At 47.5% G+C, this 22,162-nt stretch overlaps 1 protein-coding gene across 3 annotated transcripts in view; it reads right to left on the bottom strand.

Annotated features, from left to right (window-relative positions):
• The window catches only part of FHL1 (four and a half LIM domains 1), a 65,446-nt gene that overhangs the window by 5,652 nt on the left and 37,632 nt on the right, over positions 1-22,162 (bottom strand). For all 3 annotated transcript variants that reach the window (XM_079962909.1, XM_079962910.1, XM_079962908.1), the window contains exons 2-4: positions 18,024-18,205; positions 13,800-13,974; positions 1,604-1,773 (exon numbers count right to left, since the gene is read on the bottom strand). In XM_079962909.1, the coding sequence (XP_079819035.1) occupies positions 1,604-1,773; positions 13,800-13,974; positions 18,024-18,179 (501 nt within the window). In that variant the 5' untranslated portion in view covers positions 18,180-18,205. The remainder of the gene's footprint in view (positions 1-1,603; positions 1,774-13,799; positions 13,975-18,023; positions 18,206-22,162) is intronic.

Here is a 22,162-nt window from a genome sequence, read left to right as displayed (position 1 = left end):
CAGAGTGGGGGGGAAGAGTCCCAAGGATCGGGGCCAGTGCATTCCCCACCAGGGAGAGAAGATGATAAGGCAGGGCTGACCACGCCTCCATCAGAAAGTCGGACAACGGAGGAGAGGTCAGATCCGGCCAGTGTCCCGGAAGAGGGAAGCAGTGACCGAAGTAGTGTAACGGTTAGGAGAAAGGTCACTGGGCTGGCGCGAGAGGCAAGTTCAAATGTACAGGAGCGCGGGACAGCAGAGAATGAGGATTGGGAACCGGGTCTTAAAGCCCGCCGGAGGGAGGGGGAGGAGCTAAGCGACTCAGCGTCGGAAGAGTCCAGAAAGGGCAATGCCCCAGCGGGCAGGAGGACCCAGAGGAGGAGAGAGCAGCGTAAAAGGTGGAGCAGGGCTAGGATCTTAAACTGGTGTCATAGGGGAGGAGACTCAGACGGGACTTCGCCGATCTAGGGTTTAAGACGTAGGGCTGCACGCTGTGGCTTTGAAATGGAAACTGAACTTCAATAAAGACTTTTGTACATTACTACAGCCTAGCGTTGGTCCTCTGTGAGCTGGGACCTAGAGGCAGCTCTGACAACATCAGTTAACAAACGTGGATCCATATGCTGTCACGTTACTGTTTTAGTGAAATAAATGGTTTGAATTGTTATGAAGGAAATGTTTTTTTCTCCTTCCAATCAAATACAGCAGAAAAGTTGTCCAAATAGAAGCAGTTAACTTATGAAACCTCACTATAATTTCATCATTATCTGTCAATGTATTTCTCATAGTAGAACCAAATCAGTCATATTTTATTTAACTGTAAAAACTCTTCTGAGAATTTATGATTCCAAAAATGAAACCTTCCTCTGGTTGTCAATATTAGGAGGATGCCAGCAAGGTTGAACCTTTCTGGGAAAAAGTTTTTAATCAAGCCTTAATGATGAGTGATTTAAATCAAAAGGGCCAGAGGGCCAACCGGAGTTGTTAAGCTTTTTTTAGGATTTAAGTTGCTGAGCTTTTTTTAGGATTTTACCCCAGGACCTATACTGCCACGGGGGCCAGATTAAATCCACTGGTGGGCCAGATTAGGCCCCCAAAACGGACTTTAGACATCCCTAACCCCTATACCTAAGGTGGCCAACTCCCAAGAGACTGCGACCCACTCACAGTTAAAAACTGGCAGTGATCTACCCCTTTTTGGGGGTGCAGGGCAAAGATGTTGACCTTGTTGAGCTTCTTTAGGGAGAGCCGGTGATCTACCACAGATGTCCAGTGATCTACTGGTAGATCATGATTTACCTGTTGGACATGACTGCTATCCCTATCCCTATCTTTAACCCCTATGAGTGCTGCAACCCCATCGCCGCCTTGGACTGGACTGAACCTTCCAGGAGACCCTTGACCCTGACCTTATCTCCACCATATGTCCTCCGTTAAGAACTGCACCAAGAGAGGCTGTGGTGAAAGAAGAGTGGGTGCATTGGTTGGCATAAGTGCCTTTTGGCGCACCTTCCGAACTGGCGGAGGAAACTGATAATGAGCGCAGCTCCGAGCCCTTTGGGGGAAAGCCGGGATCCAAATGGGATCCAGGTAAGCTGGGGGAGGGTGGGTCGGCACAACTTACCTGCTTGCACTTCACACAGGTCTTGGCAAATTTCTGCTCATGGCAGGAGGTGCAATAAATCTCATCGTCCTTGGGGAAGAAGCTGGCGGTGCCAATCACTTGCTTGCACTGGCTGCAGGTGAAACACTCCTTGTGCCAGACAGTCTTCTTGTATTCCACATTCTGGTCGCCTGCAAAGAGGGAGGGAAAGAGATGGCACTCGCTGCCAGATTGATGCAATTTGTGGCACTGAGAAAATTGTGATTCACGAATGGCAAGCTGAAAGCTATAATAATAATAATAATAATAATAATAATAATAATAATAATAATAATAATAATAATTATTACTTATAGCCCACCCATACGGATGGGTTTCCCCAGCCACTCTGGGTGGCTCCCAATCAATTATTAAAAATGCAAGATTAGGGATAGGGGTTAGGGATAGGAATAGGGGTTAAGGATAGGGGCTAGAAATAGGAGTTAGAGATAGGGGTTAGGGATAGGAACAACTTTGAACTGAACCCCCCCCCCCAAAAAAAGGGGGTAGATCACTGCCAGTTTTTTTATACTGGGAGTAGATCGCAATCTCTTGAGAGTTGGACATCCCTGCAATACAGCATCAAACATTAAAAATTTTCCCTCAACAGGGCTGCCTTCAGATGTCTTTTAAAAGTAGGATAGTTGATTATTTCCTTGATATCTGAAGGGTGGGCGCCACCACCAAGAAGGCTCTCTCTTTTTTAAAAAAAATATTTAGGTTTTAAAGGTTGCAGATAAAACAGAAAAAAACAGAAAAACACCAATTTAAACAAAAAACAAAACACAAAACAGTGTATCACATTAGAAAAAAAGAATACCATACAAATAACAAAAAAAATCAAGAAAAAAGAAAAAGCAAAAGCAAAAAACACATCAAACCTTCACATAATATATCTTTCATTTGCTTGTTTCCTTGACCTCCTCCCACCTCCCTTTTTTGTATTCTAATTCATTTAAATATTTCAGCAAATCCTTTCCCTCTTTATTTTATCCTTATAATCTATCTTATTACACTATAATTTTACATTCTCTTCTTTCACCAATTGATCCGTTTTTGCTCTTTCTTTTTTAATCTTATTTCTCCTTAAAATGTATATGTATATAAATGTATATAAAAATGTATATAAAATGTGTATCTGAAGAAGTGTGCATGCACACGAAAGCTCATACCAAGAACTAACTTAGTTGGTCTTTAAGGTGCTACTGGAAGGAATTTTTTTATTTTGTTTTGACTATGGCAGACCAACACGGCTACCTATCTGTAACTGCTCCTTAAAATGAATATATCTATTTGAACTTAAACTCTTAAGACATTTCCACTAGGGTCATAGAAATTTCATTCCACTATTTTTCTCTCCCTCATTAAATTTTTACAAAATTTCCAAATATAAACTTTAAATTCCCAAACTTCTTCCACCGTCTCCTCTCCCTGGTCTCGGCCTCTGCCGTCCCTTCTGTCAACTCCAGGCAGTCCATCAACCTGGAGATCTTATATCCAAGGCTCTTAACTCTTCTTCACGTCCCTTCTGCCGATTTTGTTCATAATCTTTAGTGCTAAAAAGCAGATCTCGGAGGAGCTCCATCCCAACAATGCCTTTATTCCTTCTTAACAGGACAGCCAGCTTTCCATAGTTAAAGCTAGGATCCATAAAGCATTCCAAATCTTGTTTCCAAATTCCTCCAAAACCAAAGGCCCCAAAAGCTCCAATCTCCTCCTGACCCAAATCCATATCCCAAAAGTCAATTGATCCCTGCATTGGGGAATCTCTCCAACTTTCCTTTTCCAGACCAGGCCAGGCTCCAATCTTTAAGATCTGGCTTTTTCTAGTTTCAATCATAAAGGGCCTCAATTTGTAATCCTCAATTTTCATCTGTAAGGTTAAGGCTCCCCCTTGTATTACTTTAGTTCGACCACAGCAACTTTCTCCTTCTCCTTTTTAACGATTTGTTCAGTCATTATAGAATCCTGTACCGGATCCTTGACAACTTCTGTGTTAATTCCCACTTTTGATCCCAAGATGACAATTTTAGTAGCCATAGCATCTATCTGTTTATGAAGCTTTTCCAGCAAATAGTTTGTCTTATAAAATGCAGACACTAAACCTTCCCTAACCGACATTCTTGGGATGTTCAAGGTCAAACTCTGGTTTCTCACAGTCCTTATCTTACAGCTGGATGCCTCCGCTCCTCTCTTGTAACAGTTTCAACAACTCAGTCCTTTCCAACACAGTTCCAAAGGTGAAAAATAGTATCAATTTTCAGTTACCTTTTCTTCTTTTAAAACACAGAAGCGGACAATGGAAACAGTATCTTTCTCTTATAGCTAGCTGTCAAATATGTACTGTTCACCGTCAATGGACTTTTTCCTTTTTTTTTTCCTTTTTGCAGCCCATTCCCAGGTTCAGAGACGTGGTAATTTAGTTTTCCACTCTCTCCTGCAGGCATGCTTGGTCAAAATTTTCCCCCTCTTCCCCTGCTTTCAAGGGGGGTTTAATAGTTTCAATCAATGGAAGTTTGATCCTTTACATGAAGCTTTCCAAAACCTTAGCTTACGAATACTTTGCTTCAGTCTATTTACAAAAAGGGGAGGCGGATTTCCTGTTTTGAGCCTTCCCCGTTCGATGCCGAATTAAGGTATTTAGAAATCCAATTTTTCTGTTCTACTCACGGGTTGTTGTTTAAAATCCAATTGTCCACAGGAAAAAGTCAGCGCTCTCCGACAGCAGCAATGCGGCTTCACTCCGTGAAAGAAGCGGTCGATTCAAAGCACCGCGCCACTCACCCCACGTCGCTCCGGATTCCCGATACCGGGTCTCCCCGTGAGTAAGGGGGGCGCAAAAGGTGCCAGCCAAATCCCAAGTTCACAGGCTCTTCCGCCTGTGATTTCCAAGGGTCTCCGCCTTTGCCGTGGCGGTTCAGACCCTGCTTTCCACGGAGCAAGTTCCTCCCGATCGGAGGAGCTCCGCCATTGCCGGAGGCGCTAAACCGGAAGTCCACCAAGAAGGCTCTCTGCCTGGTTCCCTGTAACCTCACCTCTCGCAGTGATGAAACACAGTGGTCTAAATCTCTTGGACTCTAAAATTGGAAAGGGGACAACATCCCCTCAGTAGAAGATTGGTTAAACAAATTGTGTGAACTCATCAAGTTGGCTAAACAAATTATGTGAATTCATAGAGTTGGCTAAAATGATCGCAACCATGAGATTTCCATTGGAACCGAAACTTCAGAAGGAACGGAACTAGTTTGGAAGAATGACCAAACATTGATCCAAAACAAATGGATTGATATGCATGGGCTAACTTCGTAAAGGAGTGGGAAAATTATTGTCAGATTGTCCTGGGGGCCAAAGTAACTAATATATATTAGGGTGATTCATAAAAAAGTCTGGTCTTACTACACTAGGAATTATATAGATATATCTGAAATTTTATGCATATCAGTTAATATCTTGACCCTGCTCCACTGAAAAGCATTGGGTGTTCAGTAGGACGGTTTATAAAAAAACTCTATTTTGAAAATGCCTGCTCCCAAGTTCTTATCTTACTACACTAGAGATTATATAGCTATAGCTGAAATTTCATGCATATCAGTTAATATCTTGACCCTCCTCCATGAAAATAGCTGTTTACTTGGCCATTTTCTTATGTTGTGAAGGCTGAAATGTCAATTCAGCAGAGCAGGGTCAAGATATTAACTGATTTGCATGAAATTTCAGAGATAACTATATAACCCCTAGTGTAGTAAGATAAGACCTTTGGAACAGGCATTTTAAGAAAAAGGTTTTTTTTATGAACTGCCCATATTTCTAACAGATTCAAGTAGGTAGGCATGTTGGTCTGCCATCGTCAAAATATACCAAAACCATTCTTTAAAAAGATAGTTCAAAAGACTTTTCTTAAAAATCTAAAAACTTCCTTAAAAGAATCAAGTCTTCCAAAAAGTGATATGAGTCTTTGAAAAAGTCTATCAAAGAATTCTTCCAAAAGAATAAAAAGCAGCACCTTAGAGACCAACTGAGTAGTTTTAGGTATAAGCTTTTGCATGTATGCACACTTCTTCAGATACACACACAATGACAAGTTCAAAATGTATTAAAGGATGTCGTGTTGTCAGAGTATCAGACGGAGAGTGTATTACACACAAAACCTCATACCTTGAAAGCTTATATTTAGTTGATCTTTAAGGTGCCACTGGAATTATTAAAGATTTTTTCATCTTGTTATTTATTATCACACACACACACACACACACACACAATGACAAGTTCAAAATGTATGAAAGGCTGCCATGTGGCAGAGGGAAGTCACAGAAACAGAATGAGAGAGGAAACGGGGATTTTTATCAATGTCATAATTGACACTAGATTCTGCAATACAATGAAATGAAATAAAGATGAAAATAAAGAATAATAATAATTAATCTCCTGGACTATAATGCATGGATTATAGTGGGGTGGGGCTGGCAAAAAGCATGCGTGCTCTTCCAGGTCAAAAATCCCATGTCAACCAGAAAGCCGGGAAACAGTTTGCAACTCCACTTTCAACAAGCAATGATGTCTGAATGTTTGTTTGACAATGAAAAGGAAACCGAACCATTATTGCAGAATATTCTGCTACCAGAGATTCAGTGGCAACCCTCTGTTTCCACTTTTAAATACTAGCTGAAAACTCCTGTATTCCAACAGACAATGAATAATGGATGTCAGGAAACTGCCATCGGAAGAACAGGTGGTGGAAGGGCTCCAGGAGGATAGAAGAGACTCAGCAGCAGAAGAGGGAACCAGTAGGGGGGGAGCAGGAGCTTCAAGGGACAGGAAGTCGGAGGGGAGGCTCTGGGACACTTCCAGTGAGAACAGTGAGGAGGTATCAAGGCCCCCTTTAGCGACCCCCACCCCTCGCCGGAAGCTGTCACGCAGGGAATCTAGGAGACGCGTTTCCGTCAAGCAGCTTTTATGCTGGAAACGTTTCCGCAAGCGCCCACTGTTGGATTCTACCAGTGACTGACGGAGCCATGTCCAAGGGCTCCGCTCAAGGCAGAGCTTTGCTACGTTAAGCAAACTCCAAGGGACTAACCCTTTTACGCACAAGTAGCTCATTGTCCCATCACAGCAATCCGACAGTCCCTGAAAGCGCTTGTGCAAGGAGAGGCATCATGAGCAATCCAACCGGAGCCGGAGAAGGGGGAGCAGCTGCAGCCATTCCAAGCCTGGAAGAAAGGTACAGGATGTTGGAGGTTCAGTTAGCCCTGCAAACGGCTAGGCTTGAGGAGAGGAGGGCTCACGATGCAGAGAAGGGAAAAGCCACCCAAGTCTCAAGGAAGGTGCCGGGACTGGTGCAGAAATTTGGGGGTGATCCCAGGAACTATCAAGCCTTTAGGACAGAAATGCAATATGCCCTTAATCTGCAGTTTGATGATTTTCCTGATGAGGAATCGAGGGTGGCGTTTGTGATTGGCCATCTAGAAAATGGGGCGAGAGACTGGGTGAGACCCCTGATGGCAGCCAATAATGAGGTCCTAAAGGACACAAGGAAGTTTTTTCGCGCCATGGATCTGATGTTCTCCAGTGAGATTGAGCAGGGAGTGGCGCGCAGACAGTTAATGGCGTGTAAGCAAGGGAACCGATCTGTCCGTGAGTACTGGACTGAGTTCACCATGTTGATCCATAAATTAAGTTGGGATTTGTCTGCGGAACCGATACAAATGCTGTTCAAAGAAGGATTATCTTCGGCAGTAAAAGATGAACTTTCCCGGGCGCCCAGGGAAAGATGGTCTATGGACCATCTGACTAAATCCGAGCTGGCCATAGGAGCACGCCAGGAGGCCAGAGCCCTGGAGAAGCGGGAAGGGAAAGAGGAGTGTTGGAGGGATTTCCGCATTCCAGAGATTCCAGAGCAGCCTTCCCAGCCAGCAGAGCCGATGGAAATCGGAACAGCGCGCGCGCGCGCAGTTTCAAACCCCAGCGAAGGGCGGAAGGAGGGGAAAGGCGCCAAGAAATGTTTTCTCTGCCAACAGCCAGGTCACTTTGCCAGGGTTTGTCCGCAAAGAAAGGAATGGCAAGGAATGGCGGGAGCTGTTGGGGAGGAGGCGGAGTAAAAGCCAACGCCTGGCTGGAACCATCGGGGCACAGCAGCCAGGCCAAGGATCAGTGAATGTGTCCACGCCGGAACCACCAAGACCAGCGCTAGTAATAGAGGTGTTGTTAGAACTGGCAAACGGACACCCTCTAAAGGTTAAGGCGCTATTAGACTCAGGCAGCTTCTGCAACTTTATGAGTAAGGAGTTTGCAGCAGCACACCAGATACAAACCATCCCTTTAAAAAATCCTCTGCAGGTGACCACGATTGATGGGAGGGCGCTGTTGGGAGGAGAAGTTAACCAGCAGACTGTCCCCATGACAATGAGGGTGGCAAGACACACGGAACTGATAGCGTTTAATATAGCCACTTTGGGAGGAGCGCCCATCATTTTGGGGGTGAGCTGGCTAGCGCTGCATGATCCGCTTGTGGGATGGCATCAGAGAGTGGTTTCCTTTGGGTCAGCGCATTCTATGGGACACTGCACGGAAAAGGGGGGCCAAGTAGGTACCCAGGCCACGTTAGCAAAGATAGAAGCAACAGATCAAGGTAGGGTACCACGACAATATGCAGATTTGGCCAACGTCTTCAGCGAAAGGGAAGCAAATAAACTACCCCCGCACAGACCCTTTGACTGCCAAATCAACTTACTCCCAGGAGCACAATTGCCAGTGGGCAAGGTGTATGCAATGTCAGACAGGGAGATGCAGGAGTTAAGGGAGTTTATTGACAAAAACCTCAAGCGTGGGTTCATCAGAGAGTCACGAGCGGTGGGGGGTAGCCCAGTGTTCTTTGTGGACAAAAAAAATACAGATAAACCAAGATTGGTTGTGGACTTCCGGGCCCTGAACGCAGTGTCCGAACCCGTGACTTTCCCCATGCCCAGAATCAATGACATTCTGACCCGGGTGAGAAAAGGGAAAATTTTTACCAAGCTGGACCTGAGGGGGGCGTATAACCTGATACGTATGAGAAAGGGAGATGAGTGGAAAACCACTATGTTCACCCCCTTGGGGGCCTTTGAGTACTGCGTTATGCCTTTTGGCCTCCAGGGGGGGTCGGCCGTTTTTCAATCATTCATGAATCACGTCCTAGGACCATTGCTTTACAAGAACTGCGCTGCGTTCTTAGATGATGTACTGGTGTACTCAGAGGATGAAGAGCAGCATGTGCGAGATGTACGAGAGGTACTGAGCAAACTGCAAGAAAACCAGCTGTGGGTGAAACTGGAGAAGTGTCAGTTTCACACCAGAGAGGTGGAATTCCTAGGGTACCGGTTGTCAGACAAGGGGCTGGCCATGGATCCTAGCAAGGTGCAAGCGGTACTGGAATGGAGACCACCGAAAACTAAGAAAGATGTGCAAAGGTTTTTGGGGTTCGGAAACTTCTATCGGAAGTTCAAGAACTTTGCCCACTTAACGGCCCCCATCACGGATTGTCTCAGCAGTAAGAAGAAATTTGTCTGGACGGAAGAAGCGCAGCGAGCATTCGAAAGTTTAAAGAGGGCGTTTGCTTCGGAAGAACAACTCTTACACATGGATCTGCAGCAGCCGATGAGAGTGGAAACCGACGCGTCTGACAGAGCGGTGGGCGCCGTACTCCTCCAGCCGGGCAGGATACGTCAGAATGGAGACCGTGTGCCTTCTTCTCGAGGAAGTTGAACAAATCCGAGAGGAACTATACCGTGTACGACAGGGAATTACTCGCCATCCATGAAGCGTTCAAGAGATGGCGACACCTGTTGATCGGGGCGCAACACAAGGTTCAAGTGCGGACAGACCACAAAAATCTAGAATACTGGAGGACAGCCCGAGTACTGAACCAGAGACAAGTAAGATGGGCGCAAGAGTTCTCCAAGTTCAATTTTGAAATTCGCTACGTGCCGGGGGCAGAGAATGTCAGAGCGGACGCTCTCTCGAGAAAACCTGAGTACTTAGAGGGGGAAGGAGCAGCGGAAGAAAGACATATCATCTCTGAGGACCACTGGGTTTGTGGGGCGGCATTGGTGGGGCAAAGAGAACTGGTAGAGGGTACTGAGAACGATGAATATGCCCAAGAAAAGCTTAGGGAACTCAGGGAGACAGGTGAGAACACAGGGGGTTTTGAGGAAAAGAACGGAAAACTATATTACAAAGGGGCACTCTACATACCAGATGGGGAACTAAGAGGGCGGGTGCTCAAACAGTTGCATGACAGCCCCACGGTGGGGCACTTTGGACAGCACAAGACCATGTGGTTGGTTACCAGGGAGTTTTGGTGGCCCAAGGTGAGGGAAGACGTGCGGGAGTATGTCCGGGGATGCAACAAGCGCCAAAGAGCAAAGGGAGAGAGGTTGGCGCCAGCAGGGTTATTAGAACCCTTACCCACCCCAGAAAGGCCATGGGAGATGGTATCCATAGATTTCATGACCGATCTACCGAAATCCAAAGGGAAAACCGCGGTCATGGTGGTAGTAGATCTACTAACTAAGATGTGCCATTTTATAGCTTGTTCACATGCAGTCACAGCGGAAGAAACCGCAAGGTTGTTTGTAAAGCATATTTTCAGGTTGCATGGCGCCCCCTTGAGGGTTTTGAGCGACAGAGGGAAACAATTTACTTCCAGGTTCTGGAGGAAGCTAATGAGCTTGTTGCATGTGGAGGTAAGTTTTTCCACCGCCAGGCACCCAGAAACAAATGGGCAAGCAGAAAGGGCAAACGGGGTTTTGCAACAATATCTGAGGTGTTATGTAAAAGACAGAGAAACTGATTGGGTAGACAAGTTACCTCTGGCAGAATTTGCCTACAACAACGCGGAGAACGTGTCCACAGGGATGAGTCCCTTTCTGGCAAATTATGGGTGTCATCCTCGGGCATTTCCAGGAGAAGGAGGGGAGAGGTGGAGTGTACCGGCGGCGGAACATTTTGTTGAAGAGATGGAAGCGATCCACCGTCAGCTCCAACTCAACTTGGAGAAAGCCAAAGAAGCATATAAGAAACAAGCAGACAGAAATAGGAGGGAAGGTGAAACCATAAGGGTGGGAAACCGGGTGTGGCTATCCCCAAGGACTGCCGTTTAAGGGAGGGTGTAAGAAATTGAGACCCAAACGGTTGGGACCCTTTGAGGTCATACAACAGGTGAACCCAGTAGCATTCAAACTCAGATTGCCCAGTCACATGAAATTGCACCCAGTATTTCACAGATCATTACTGTCACCGTACCGAGAGGGACGGGAGTGGGGGGAACGTGAGAGGGGGGTCACCCAAACACCTGTCATTGAAGAGAGAGAACGCAACATGGAAGTGGCAGGAATCATTGATTCCAGGTGGAAGGGGAATCGGGTGGAATACTTGGCGAATGGGAGGGGGAGGAAGAGTCAGAAAACACGTGGGTGCCGGCGGAAGAAGTCCACGACGAGGTTTTGATAGAAACGTTCCATCAGCGTTTCCCAAGAAAACCGCAGCCGGTGGAGCGATTTAGGAGGGAATACTTCAGAACCACTGATGAGGAAGGGGTGTTTGAAGGGTTCCCAGAGTCAGGGAGTGAGGAGGCGGCATACTCCGACGAAGAAGAGGAAGACAGGGAAGGAAATGGAAGGCAGTGGCTAGAAGTGTTTGAATCCTCTGAGGACGAGGAGAGTTCCTTCCAAGGCTTTCCAGCCTCACCGCCTGTAGAAGAGGAGGCGGGAGGGGGTGGAGGGGGGCCTGGAGGGGAGGTGGATGTCAGGAAACTGCCATCGGAAGAACAGGTGGTGGAAGGGCTCCAGGAGGATAGAAGAGACTCAGCAGCAGAAGAGGGAACCAGTAGGGGGGGAGCAGGAGCTTCAAGGGACAGGAAGTCGGAGGGGAGGCTCTGGGACACTTCCAGTGAGAACAGTGAGGAGGTATCAAGGCCCCCTTTAGCGACCCCCACCCCTCGCCGGAAGCTGTCACGCAGGGAATCTAGGAGACGCGTTTCCGTCAAGCAGCTTTTATGCTGGAAACGTTTCCGCAAGTGCCCACTGTCGGATTCTACCAGTGACTGACGGAGCCATGTCCAAGGGCTCCGCTCAAGGCAGAGCTTTGCTACGTTAAGCAAACTCCGAGGGACTAACCCTTTTACGCACAAGTAGCTCATTGTCCCATCACAATACCCATTTCCACAATAGCTACCTGATTTCTGGTTTTGATTATTTATATGGTTCTTGCAGTTTGGATTTGTTAAGAGCTGCCTCTACCTGTTATGAAAAAATAAATACCATATTTCCCCATCTATAAGACGGCCCCATGCATAAGATGTCCCCTATTTGGGGGGGGACTCAGATTGAAGAAAACGGGGTGGGGTGGGGTAGATGGATCCTAGTATAAGACGCCATCTCATTTTTGACATTATTTTTAAGGAGGAGGAAACCTAGTCTTATACACGGGGAAATGTGGTAATTTTGATCAAGCTAGAACAGGCACTGGCAAACTCAGCCCTCCAGCTGTTTTGGGACTACAACTCCCATCATCCCTAGCTAACAGGACCAGTAGTCAGGGAGGATGGGAGTTGTACTCCCCAAACATCTGGTGGGCCAAGTTTGCCTATGCCAGAGCTAGGAAAAAATAGACATCTATACCTAGGTATTCCCAAAATGTAGACCCACTGTTTCACTCGAGGACTTTCAATTTTGTGCGCTCATTTACCAAAGATGTGGTGCGCCCGCAGCGGCGCTTCTCATTCACAATATCGGCGCCTGTCCAAATCAACAGCGGCACTTGTCATTCTCCGTGGCACCATGCGTGCAAAATTAACTAAATTTGGGGGGCACTGGGCTTGTCTTTGCACCCGGGCGGCGCATATGTGAAGGGCTAAAGTATATTTTGTCCAGAACGTGGCGGTGGATGAGTGTTCAGACCCCTGAGCTCTCACTTGTGGGGTGCCTCAGGGTTCCGTCCTCTCCCCCATGCTTTTCAATATCTATATGCAGCCGCTGGGAGAGATCATCAGGGGGTTTGGGCTGGGTGTTCATCAGTATGCAGAGATACAACCTCTCTTTCAAATCAGAACCAGTGAAGGCAGTGAAGGTCCTGTGTGAGTGTCTGGAGGAGGTTGGAGGATGGATGGTGGCTAACAGATTGAGGTTGAATCCTGACAAGACAGAAGTACTGTTTTGGGGGGACAGGGAGCGGGTGGGTGTGGGGGACTCCCTGGTCCTGAATGGGGTAACTCTGCCCCTGAAGGACCAGGCGCGCAGCCTGGAAGTCATTTTGGAGTCACAGCTGTCCATGGAGGCACAGGTCAATTCTGTGTCCAGGGCAGCTGTTTATCAGCTCCATTTGGTACGCAGGCTGAGACCCTCCCTGCCCACAGACTGTCTTGCAAGAGTGGTGCATGTTCTAGTTATCTCCCGCTTGGACTACTGCAATGCGCTCTACATGGGGCTACCTTTGAAGGTGACTACAACTAATCCAAAATGCGGCAGCCAGACTGGGGACTGGGAGCAGCTGCCAAGACCACATAACTCCGGTCCTGAAAGACCTACATTCCTCCTGGGACATTTCCAGGCACAATTCAAAGGGTAGATGCTGACCTTGAAAGCCCAGTATCCCTGAAGGAGCACCTCCACCCCGGACACTGGGGTCCCTCTCCCAAGATCCTTTTGGCGGTTCCCTCCCTGCGAGAAGTGAGGTTACAAGGATCCAGGCAGAGGGCCGCCTTGGTGGTGGTGCCCACCCTGTGGAACGCCCTCCCAGCAGATGTCAAGGCAATAAGTAGCTATCTGACTTTTAGAAGACATCTGAAGGCAGCCCTGTTTAGAGAAGTTTTCAATATTTAATGCTGTATTGTTTTTAACACTCAATTGGGAGCCGCCCGGAGTAGCTGGGGAAACTCAGCCAGATGGGTGGGGTATAAATAATAAATTATTATTATTATTATTATTATTATTATTATTATTATGGCGCTGAACGGGTCTTTGCACCCTGGCAACGTGTATGCGCAAGACAGCTCTGGTTTTGTGCGCAACATTAAAAATGTATTTGTGTTACGAAATATTTTGGTAAAATAAATGTTCCATAAGCCTGCTGGCCGCCCCATGACAAGGCTCCCTAGTCAAGTGGGGCAAGAAGCAAAGGGGTGCAAGGCAGCTGAGGGAAGTCCTACCTGCCACGATGGGCTTCTGGCAGCCCTTGCAGTGGGGGGCCTGATCCATGGTGCACTTGTTGCACCACACTTTGTTGTGCTCCTTCAGCATGAAGGGCTCGTTGACCAGAGACGTGGAGCACTTGAAGCAGCGGAAGCAGTTCTCGTGCCAGTAGCGGTTCTTGAAATGCAGCTCCTGGAGGGAGGGAGGAGGGGAAGGCAGCAGAATTGAGGTTGAATCCTGACAACACCGAAGTGTTGTGGGGGGGACAGGTGGGGGGGGGACTCCCTGGTCCTGATCAATCTATCTATCTATCATCTATCTATTTAATCTATCAACCACCTATCTATCTATCTATCTATCTATCTATCTATCTGACAGCCTTAGCTTATTGAGCTTCTGTTCCAATTTCTCTGCACGTTTCCCCTCCTCTACTCGATGATTTTCACTGTTTCCCTTTTAAAGGCAAGAGCTTGTAACTAGAGAAACCGGCCAGGTAAGTTTTGCATGTTCATGTTTTTTTTTAGCAAGGCTTTCCAATGCTGCCATCTATTGGTTCTTATCCGGCAGTTCCCGGTCCAATTTTTTCCATCTCTCTTTATGGGGGGGGGGGATAACAGTCACAAGGAGGCCGTGTCATATTCAGGCATGTCCCAATTCCCAAGAGACTGTGATCTACTCCCAGTATAAAAAAAACTGGCAGTGATCTACCCGTTGTCATTGGAGGGAAGGGGAGCATGCGTGGGGTGGGTATATTGCCCAAAGTTGTTGAGCTTTTTTGCGGGGGGGGATTGCACAGAGATTTTTTAAGCCCCCCCCCCGTAACTTTTTGTACACGATAAGAATCCAGCGATCTACCAGGATCGGCCGGGGATCTACCGGTAGATGGCGAGTGAGAAGCTAGTCTTGAGCCAACCGCTATGCGTTCAGAAGGGGGGTGCACTCTGCTTGGCAAAGGGACTTGCTAGCGCAAGTTAGGAAGAAATATATAAAAGACAGTGGCGTAGCGTGGGTTGTCAGCAGCCGGGGCAAGGCAAGTAATTTGCGCCCCCTAACCCTGGATTTGCGCCCCCTAACCCTATCCCTAACCCTAACCCCCAGATGTTGCGCCCGGTGCGGCCGGCCCCCCCTGCACCCCCCACGCTACGCCACTGATAAAAGATAATCATAAACATAATTCATAATGAAAAAATAAATATGTAAAAATATATATTTCTGGCATAGTCGAAATAAATTAGAAAATTAGCACCTTAGAGGCCAACTCAGTTTGTCCTGGGTAGAAGCTTTCGTGTGCAGGCACACTTCTTCAGATACCTTTTTTATTTTTTCCATCAGGCGGATATTTTAGTTCCAAAAAGGTTTGCTGCAGATCTCTTAGGGGAGCATCCCTGTCTGTAGAGTTGGAACAGAGCCTGGCTATACACAATGGATTGTTTGGTATGTTTGGGGTGGTGGCCAGAAGCATGTAGATATGTTTGCCAGTTGTTTGGTTTCTGGCCTCAGGTGGTGTCTATGCGCCCATCCTGTCTTTTTATAGTAGTGTCCAGACAATGCATTTATTGCATAGATTGGTTCCTTGTTAGCTTGATGGTGGGGCGAAAGCCATTCCATTGAATGTCCAGTGGAAGGTGCCCAGGGTCTGCTGACCATGTGTCCAGAATCCAAAGGCTATTCATCAGGAAATAAGGATTTGTTTAAAGTTCTTCATGTGTGCTGTTTTGGGACTACAGTTCCCATCATCCCTGACCACTGCTCCTGCTAGTAGTAGTAGTAGTAGTAGTAATAATAATAATAATAATAATAATAATAATAATAAATTATTTATACTTTGCCCATCTGGCTGGGCTTCCCCAGCCACTCTGGGAGGTTTCCAACAAAACACTAAAATACAATAACCTATTAAACATTAACAGCTTCCCTAAACAGGGCTGCCTTCAGATGTCCTTTAAAAGTGAGTTATTTCCTTGACATCTGATGGGAGGGCATTCCACAGGGCGGGTGCCACTACTGAGAAGGCCCTCTGCCTGGATCCCTGTAACCTCGCTTCTCACATGGAGGGAACCGCCAGAAGGCCCTCAGAAGAGGGACCCCGGTGTCCGGGGTGGAGATGCTCCTTCAGGTCTATTGGGCTGAGGCCGTTAAAGGCTTTCAAGGTAAGCACTGAGACTTTGAATTGTGCCCTGAAAGAGTCTCCTGCTGTTGTTTTCTGCAGATGCAATAGAGGCGGTGAAGAAATTCTTCTTTGCCGTCCTACCGCCACTTGGTAGGCTCGACACTGAGCTCTAACCCGTGTCCGGTCAGATTCAGAATGAGTTATCCGCCGCCAGCACTCTAGCCGTCTCAGTGATTGTTTCATTGCCCTCAGGTCCGTGGAAAACCATGGGGCTGTTGGGCTCCATGCAATCAGAAAGGGCACTTCGGAGCCAAATAGTCAATAGCCCTGGTTAACTCCGCATTCCGGCGGGCCACCAGGGAATCAGCTGAAAGGCCATCAACATGGGATAAAACATCCCCTACCACTCTCTGGAAACCATTTGGATCCATTAAGTGGCGGGGGCGGACCATCCGAATCGGTCCCACCTCCCTGCAGAGGGGAAGGGTCGCGGAGAAGTCCAGTTGCACCAGGAAGTGATCTGACCATGGCACTTCTTTCGTTTCACTTTTACTTAGTGTCAGATCACCAACATCCATAGAGGTGAACACCAAGGCATGTCCGCGGCTATGGGTTGGGCCAGACTTATTCAGGGACAGTCCCATGGAGGCCATGCTTTCCATGAAGTCCCAAGCGGCCCCTTGTAAGGTCCTGTTGGCATGGATGTTAAAATCCCCTAGGACAACCAAACCAGGTGTCTCCAGGAGAACATCCACCACGACCTGAAGCAGCTCGGGCAGGGAATCCTTGGTGCAGTGGGGAGGTCGGTACACCAAAAGGAATCCTGTACTGCCCCTATTGCCCAACTTCCAGAACATGCACTCAGAGAACTGGGTCTTCCCAATAGGATGCCTGGTGCAAACTAGTGACTTCCTAAAAATCACTGCAACCCCCCCTCCCTGCCCACAAGGCCTGGGTTGCTGCGTGTAAGAGAAACCTGGTGGACAAGCAGCGGCAAGGACAGGCCCATCTGCATCATCCAACCAAGTCTCTTTTACACAGACCAGGTCAAGTCCTCCATCCATGATCAAGTCATGGATGACAGTGGTCTTATGATGACAGTGGAGAGCCAGTGTGGTGTAGTGGTTGAGAGCGGTAGTCTCGTAATCTGGGGAACCGGGTTCGGAACTCTGCTCCTCCACATGCAGCTGCTGGGTGACCTTGGGCCAGTCACACTTCTTTGAAGTCTCTCAGCCCCACTCACCTCACAGAGTGTTTGTTGTGGGGGAGGAAGGGAAAGGAGAATGTGAGCCGCTTTGAGACTCCTGAAGGGGAGTGAAAGGCGGGATATCAAATCCAAACTCTTCTTATGGATCATTGACCTGGCATTGCACAGCAGCACCTTCAGATCATGTGGGTATCCCTTGCTGATTCCAGTATCTGTCCGGACAAGACCAGACCTGGAGGCAGGGATAGTCCTCAAATAACGACTAAGCCTGCCTCCTCAGTAATGACATGGTCTGGTCTTAGCGTAACTACTCCCCCTACCCATGATCACCGAGATCGGTTGTCCCACTGCATACCCGCCCTGTGGAACCTGCCCCAGCCAATCTGTTGGCTGGGACCCACTTCCCGGCAGCCCTTAAGTACAAAATAAAACCTTTAAAACAAAACACAATAAAACAATACAAACAAAAAACTGTAAAAATTACAAACACATCAAAATCAAAACAAATTCCCAAACCCAACCAAACATCCATCCCACCCCCACCCCCCACAAAAAAAAAATTCAAAAGGGAAATAATAGAATTTTAAAACATTTTAAAAAGAACACTGCACTGCTCCGAGTCTTCCTGGCCAGCAGCAGCAGCAGCAGCAGCAGCAGCAACTGTCCTTATGAGGCCTGTCAGGCCCTGCCCTGGGCCAGGTGGTGAGTAGCAGGAGTGGGGCCCTCAGGCACTCACACAGGGGAATCCTAGCTAAGGATCATGGGAGTTGTAGTCCCAAAACAGCTGGAGGGCCAAGTTTGCCTATGCCTCTATTAAACAATGGGTCCTCTCCTGCCTCCCTGAACATCCCCACATTTCTTGGGGCAGGGAGCGTGGGATGGAAATATCCATTCAGTAAACAAGCAAACTGTTAAAATAAACACCTTGGAATCGGCCCCGATGGGCTTCTTGCACTCAGCACAGGTGTTTGCACAGAACTTCTCGAAGCACTTGATGCAGCAGTGGCGGCCTTCCTTCTGCACATACTTCTTCCCGTGCAAGTTGTCCCGGCAATAGTGGCAGTCAAAGCGCTCCGACATGGTGCCCACCGTGTAGCTGGTAGGCCCTGTAATAATAATAATAATAATAATAGTAATAATAGTAGTAATAATAATAGTAGTAATAATAGTAGTAGTAGTAGTAGTAGTAGTAATAATAATAATAATAATAATAATAATAATAATAATAATATATTTAGGGCAAAGGCGGCGGGGAAGGAGACAACGAAGCACATGGTTGGTGCATGGCAAACGGGAAAAGCATCTGCAGCTCAGAACATGGTATTGGACAGGCATCTCCACTCTGGGGGGCTTCCGACATAGATTAAAAATACATTAAAACAAGTCATTCAGCTTCCCTAAGCAGGGCTGCCTTCAGATGTCTTCTAAATGTCATACAGTTGTTTATTCCTTTAACATCTGACAGGATGGCGCTCCACAGGGAAGGTGCCACTACCAAGAAGGCCCGCTGCCTGGTTCCCTGTAACTTCGCTTCTTGCCGGAGAGGGACCCTGGCGTCTGGGGTGGAGGCACTCCTTCAGGTCTACTGGGCCAAGGCCGTAGAGGGCTTTCAAGGTCAGCACCAACACTTTGAATTGTGCTTGGAAACATCCTGGGAGCCAATGCAGGTCTCTCAGGACTGGTGTTTTATGGTCTCAGTAAAGGTAAAGGTAAAGGTACCCCTGCCCGTACGGGCCAGTCTTGACAGACTCTGGGGTTGTGCGCCCATCTCACTTAAGAGGCCAGGGGCCAGCGCTGTCCGGAGACACTTCCGGGTCACGTGGCCAGCGTGACATCGCTGCTCTGGCGAGCCAGAGCCGCACACGGAAACGCCGTTTACCTTCCCGCTGGTAAGCGGTCCCTATTTATCTACTTGCACCCGGAGGTGCTTTCGAACTGCTAGGTTGGCAGGCGCTGGGACCGAGCAGCGGGAGCGCACCCCGCCGCAGGGATTCGAACCGCCGACCTTTCGATCGGCAAGTCCTAGGTGCTGAGGCTTTAACCCACAGCGCCACCTGCGTCCCCAGTAAGACTTTATTTTACAGAAAGGTTCAACCTCACTGGCATCCTCTTCACATTGACCCGCAGAGGAAGGTTTCCTTTTGACAATAATAAAATCCCTTTTTTAAAAACAGTAAGTTAATTTATTATTATTATTAAAGATTTTCTTGTTTTACAGAAGTATGTGTAATGTCTCTCGTATTTTTTCCATGTAACATTTTTACAAATCAGTTTCATTTGTTGAGACATTAGTGGGGGGGAAAGGGGTGGAGGGGGGAAGGTGGGTGGGGGTGGGGGTGGGTGGCGATGTTTCTATTTTGCTTAATGGGTTTCGTGTCAGCGTTACTCGTGCCGGTTCTCTGCTGTTCACTTGTGTTCCTTTGGTGGTGAGAGAGGTTGGGGTTGGCCTAGGGTGTGGTTGTTTGTTTGTGATTGGCTGTGGTGGTCTTTGTTTTCGTGTGTGAGTGAGGTGGGCGGGTGTTTTGGATCAGGTTAGCCATATTGATTTGTATGCTGTTGGTGGATTTTTGTCATTGTCTTGTTGGGCTGTGTATGTGATAAAGGGGAGCCATACGTAAAGGCGTCTTCTTCTGTTTGTCCCCGTGTCAGTTTCAGTTTATTGGTTAATTTTTCTAGTAGGGCTGTTTCCCATACTACTTGGTACCATTGTTCCATGCTTACTCCTGACAGGTCTCTCCAGTGTCTGGTTATGGTGTTTCTGGCTGCTGAAAGTAGGTGGGTTATGAGTTCTTTGTGGTGTAAATGGGCATTATTGTCTTCGAAGATGTTTAGTAGGGCCAATTCTGGGGTGATGTCTAATACTTGCTTAGTTATTTTACATATTTCTCGTGTGGCTGTTGTCCAGAATAGTTGGATTTTGGGGCACTCCCACCACATGTGGAGGTATGTGCCTGTGGAGGTGCACCCTCTCCAGCATTTTGGTGAGGTTCCTGGGTGTATTAGCGCTAGTTTTCTTGGTGTTAGGTACCACCTGTAGGTGAGTTTCAGAGTGAGTTCTTTTCTTTTCATTGATATGGATTTAAAGGGGGGGGGGGGGGTTAGACCACATTCTGGTCCATTGAGTGGGGTTAATCTCATAGCTTATGTCATTCTCCCATTGTTTTTTGATTGCGTCTTGGGGGTTTGTGGGATTTTGGAGTAGTATTTTGTATACTGCGGATACCGTCCCTTTACCTTAAAACAGCAAGTTTCAGCCTTGCTGGAATCCTCTTAATACGCTTTGAATTGGGCCTGGAAACATCCCTAAGTCTTTCAAGACTGGTGTTATGTGGTCTTGGTGGCTGCTCCCAGTCGCTGCATTCTGGATTAGTTGCAGTTTCCGGGTCACCTTCAAAGGTAGCCCCACATAGAGCATGTGGCAGCAGTCCAAGCGGGAGATAACCAGAGCATGCACCGCTCTGGGCAGGGAGGGTCTCATCCTCTGTCCCAGATGGAGCTGCCCTGGACACAGAATGGACCTGCACCTCCTTGGGTCCAAGATCACCCCTAGGCTGCACACCTTGTCCTTTAGGGGCACAGTTGTCCCATTCAGGACCAGGGAGTCCCTCACTCACCCCCACCCACCCCCTGTCCCCCCAAAATAATACTTTTGTCTTGTCAGGATTCAAGAAGTTGATGTTGAAGAATTGTCACTTCGACACTGGCAATCTTTGCTTCTTCTAGTACTCTGGCATTAGTTCTCCTGTGTCTTCCCAAACTTTTTCAAGACCCCGTTGATGGAATCTTTCGAGGAGTTGGAGACGGCGTTGATAAGTGGTCTGTGTTTCACAAGCAGACAGTCAGGTTGGTAGTACCACAGCAAATTTGGGTTTCCCTGCGAATGTCCCGGTCCTCAAACACTCTGCCCTTCAATTGGGAGAAAGCTGCACTCGCAGAGCTCAGGCAATGCTCGATTTCAACATCAATGTTGGCCCTTGTGGAAAGAGAACTGCTCAGGTAGGAGATGAGATCGACATTTCCCAAAGTTACACAGATCAATAAACGCCTAACTGGGTGATTCTCAACAAGGAGACCATCACAACAGAGACCAGGAAACCAAAGTTTAAAAAAACCAGCCAGGAGGACCTCTCAGACACGGGAAAAGATCTTTGAAACCCCACATTCTGAAAGATGGCATTTGAGATCCAGCGTGGGGCCTGGGAGGCTGCCTGGAATTAAGTCAAGCCTTCTCTCCTCCAAAACATGGGAAAAGGCTTGAAAAATCCAAACTATGCTGCTCCTTGGCCAGCTCTGTGCAGCTGCATAAAGCAAACAGTTTTGTTTGTCCGTGGTTGTTCAGGATCCAAATAATCCATTGCCAAGGTACCGTACTTTTCTGTGTATAAGACTAGGGTTTTTTTACTTTAAAAAATGTTTAAAAAGGGGCCCCCATTTGAGTCCCCCAAAATATGACAGATGGTGACAGCAGTCACAAAATCAAAAGACGCCTGCTTCTCGGGAGAAAAGTGATGACAAAACTAGGCAGCATCTCAGAAAGCAGAGATCACCTTACCGACAAAGATCCATATAGTTCAAGCTATGGTTTCCCCAGTAGTGATGTATGGAAGTGAGAGCTGGACCATAAAGAAGGCTGATCGCCAAAGAATTGATGCTTTTGCATTATGGTGCTGGAGGAGACTCTTGGACTACAAGAAGATCAAACTGATCCATTCTGAAGGAAATCAGCCCTGAGTGCTCACTGGAAGGACAGATCCTGAAGCTGAGGCTCCAAGACTTTGGCCCCCTCATGAGAAGAGAAGACTCCCTGGAAAAGACCCTGATGTTGGGAAAGATGGAGGGCACAAGGAGAAGGGGACGACAGAGGACGAGATGGTTGGATAGTGTTCTCGAAGCTACCAGCATGAGTTTGACCAAACTGCGGGAGGCAGTGGAAGACAGGAGTACCTGGCATGCTCTGGTCTGTGGGGTCACGAAGAGGCGGACATGACTAAACAACTCAACAACAACAATTTTTCACCTACTGATAGGGAACCCACTTAAGGACTCTAGACGGGCTTTTGGGT

Source organism: Podarcis cretensis, assembly GCF_951804945.1.
Source record: "Podarcis cretensis genome assembly, chromosome: Z".
Taxonomy (NCBI): domain Eukaryota; kingdom Metazoa; phylum Chordata; class Lepidosauria; order Squamata; family Lacertidae; genus Podarcis; species Podarcis cretensis.
The sequence above is the reverse complement of the archived record's forward strand: the minus strand, read 5'-3'. Positions and strand labels throughout refer to the sequence as shown.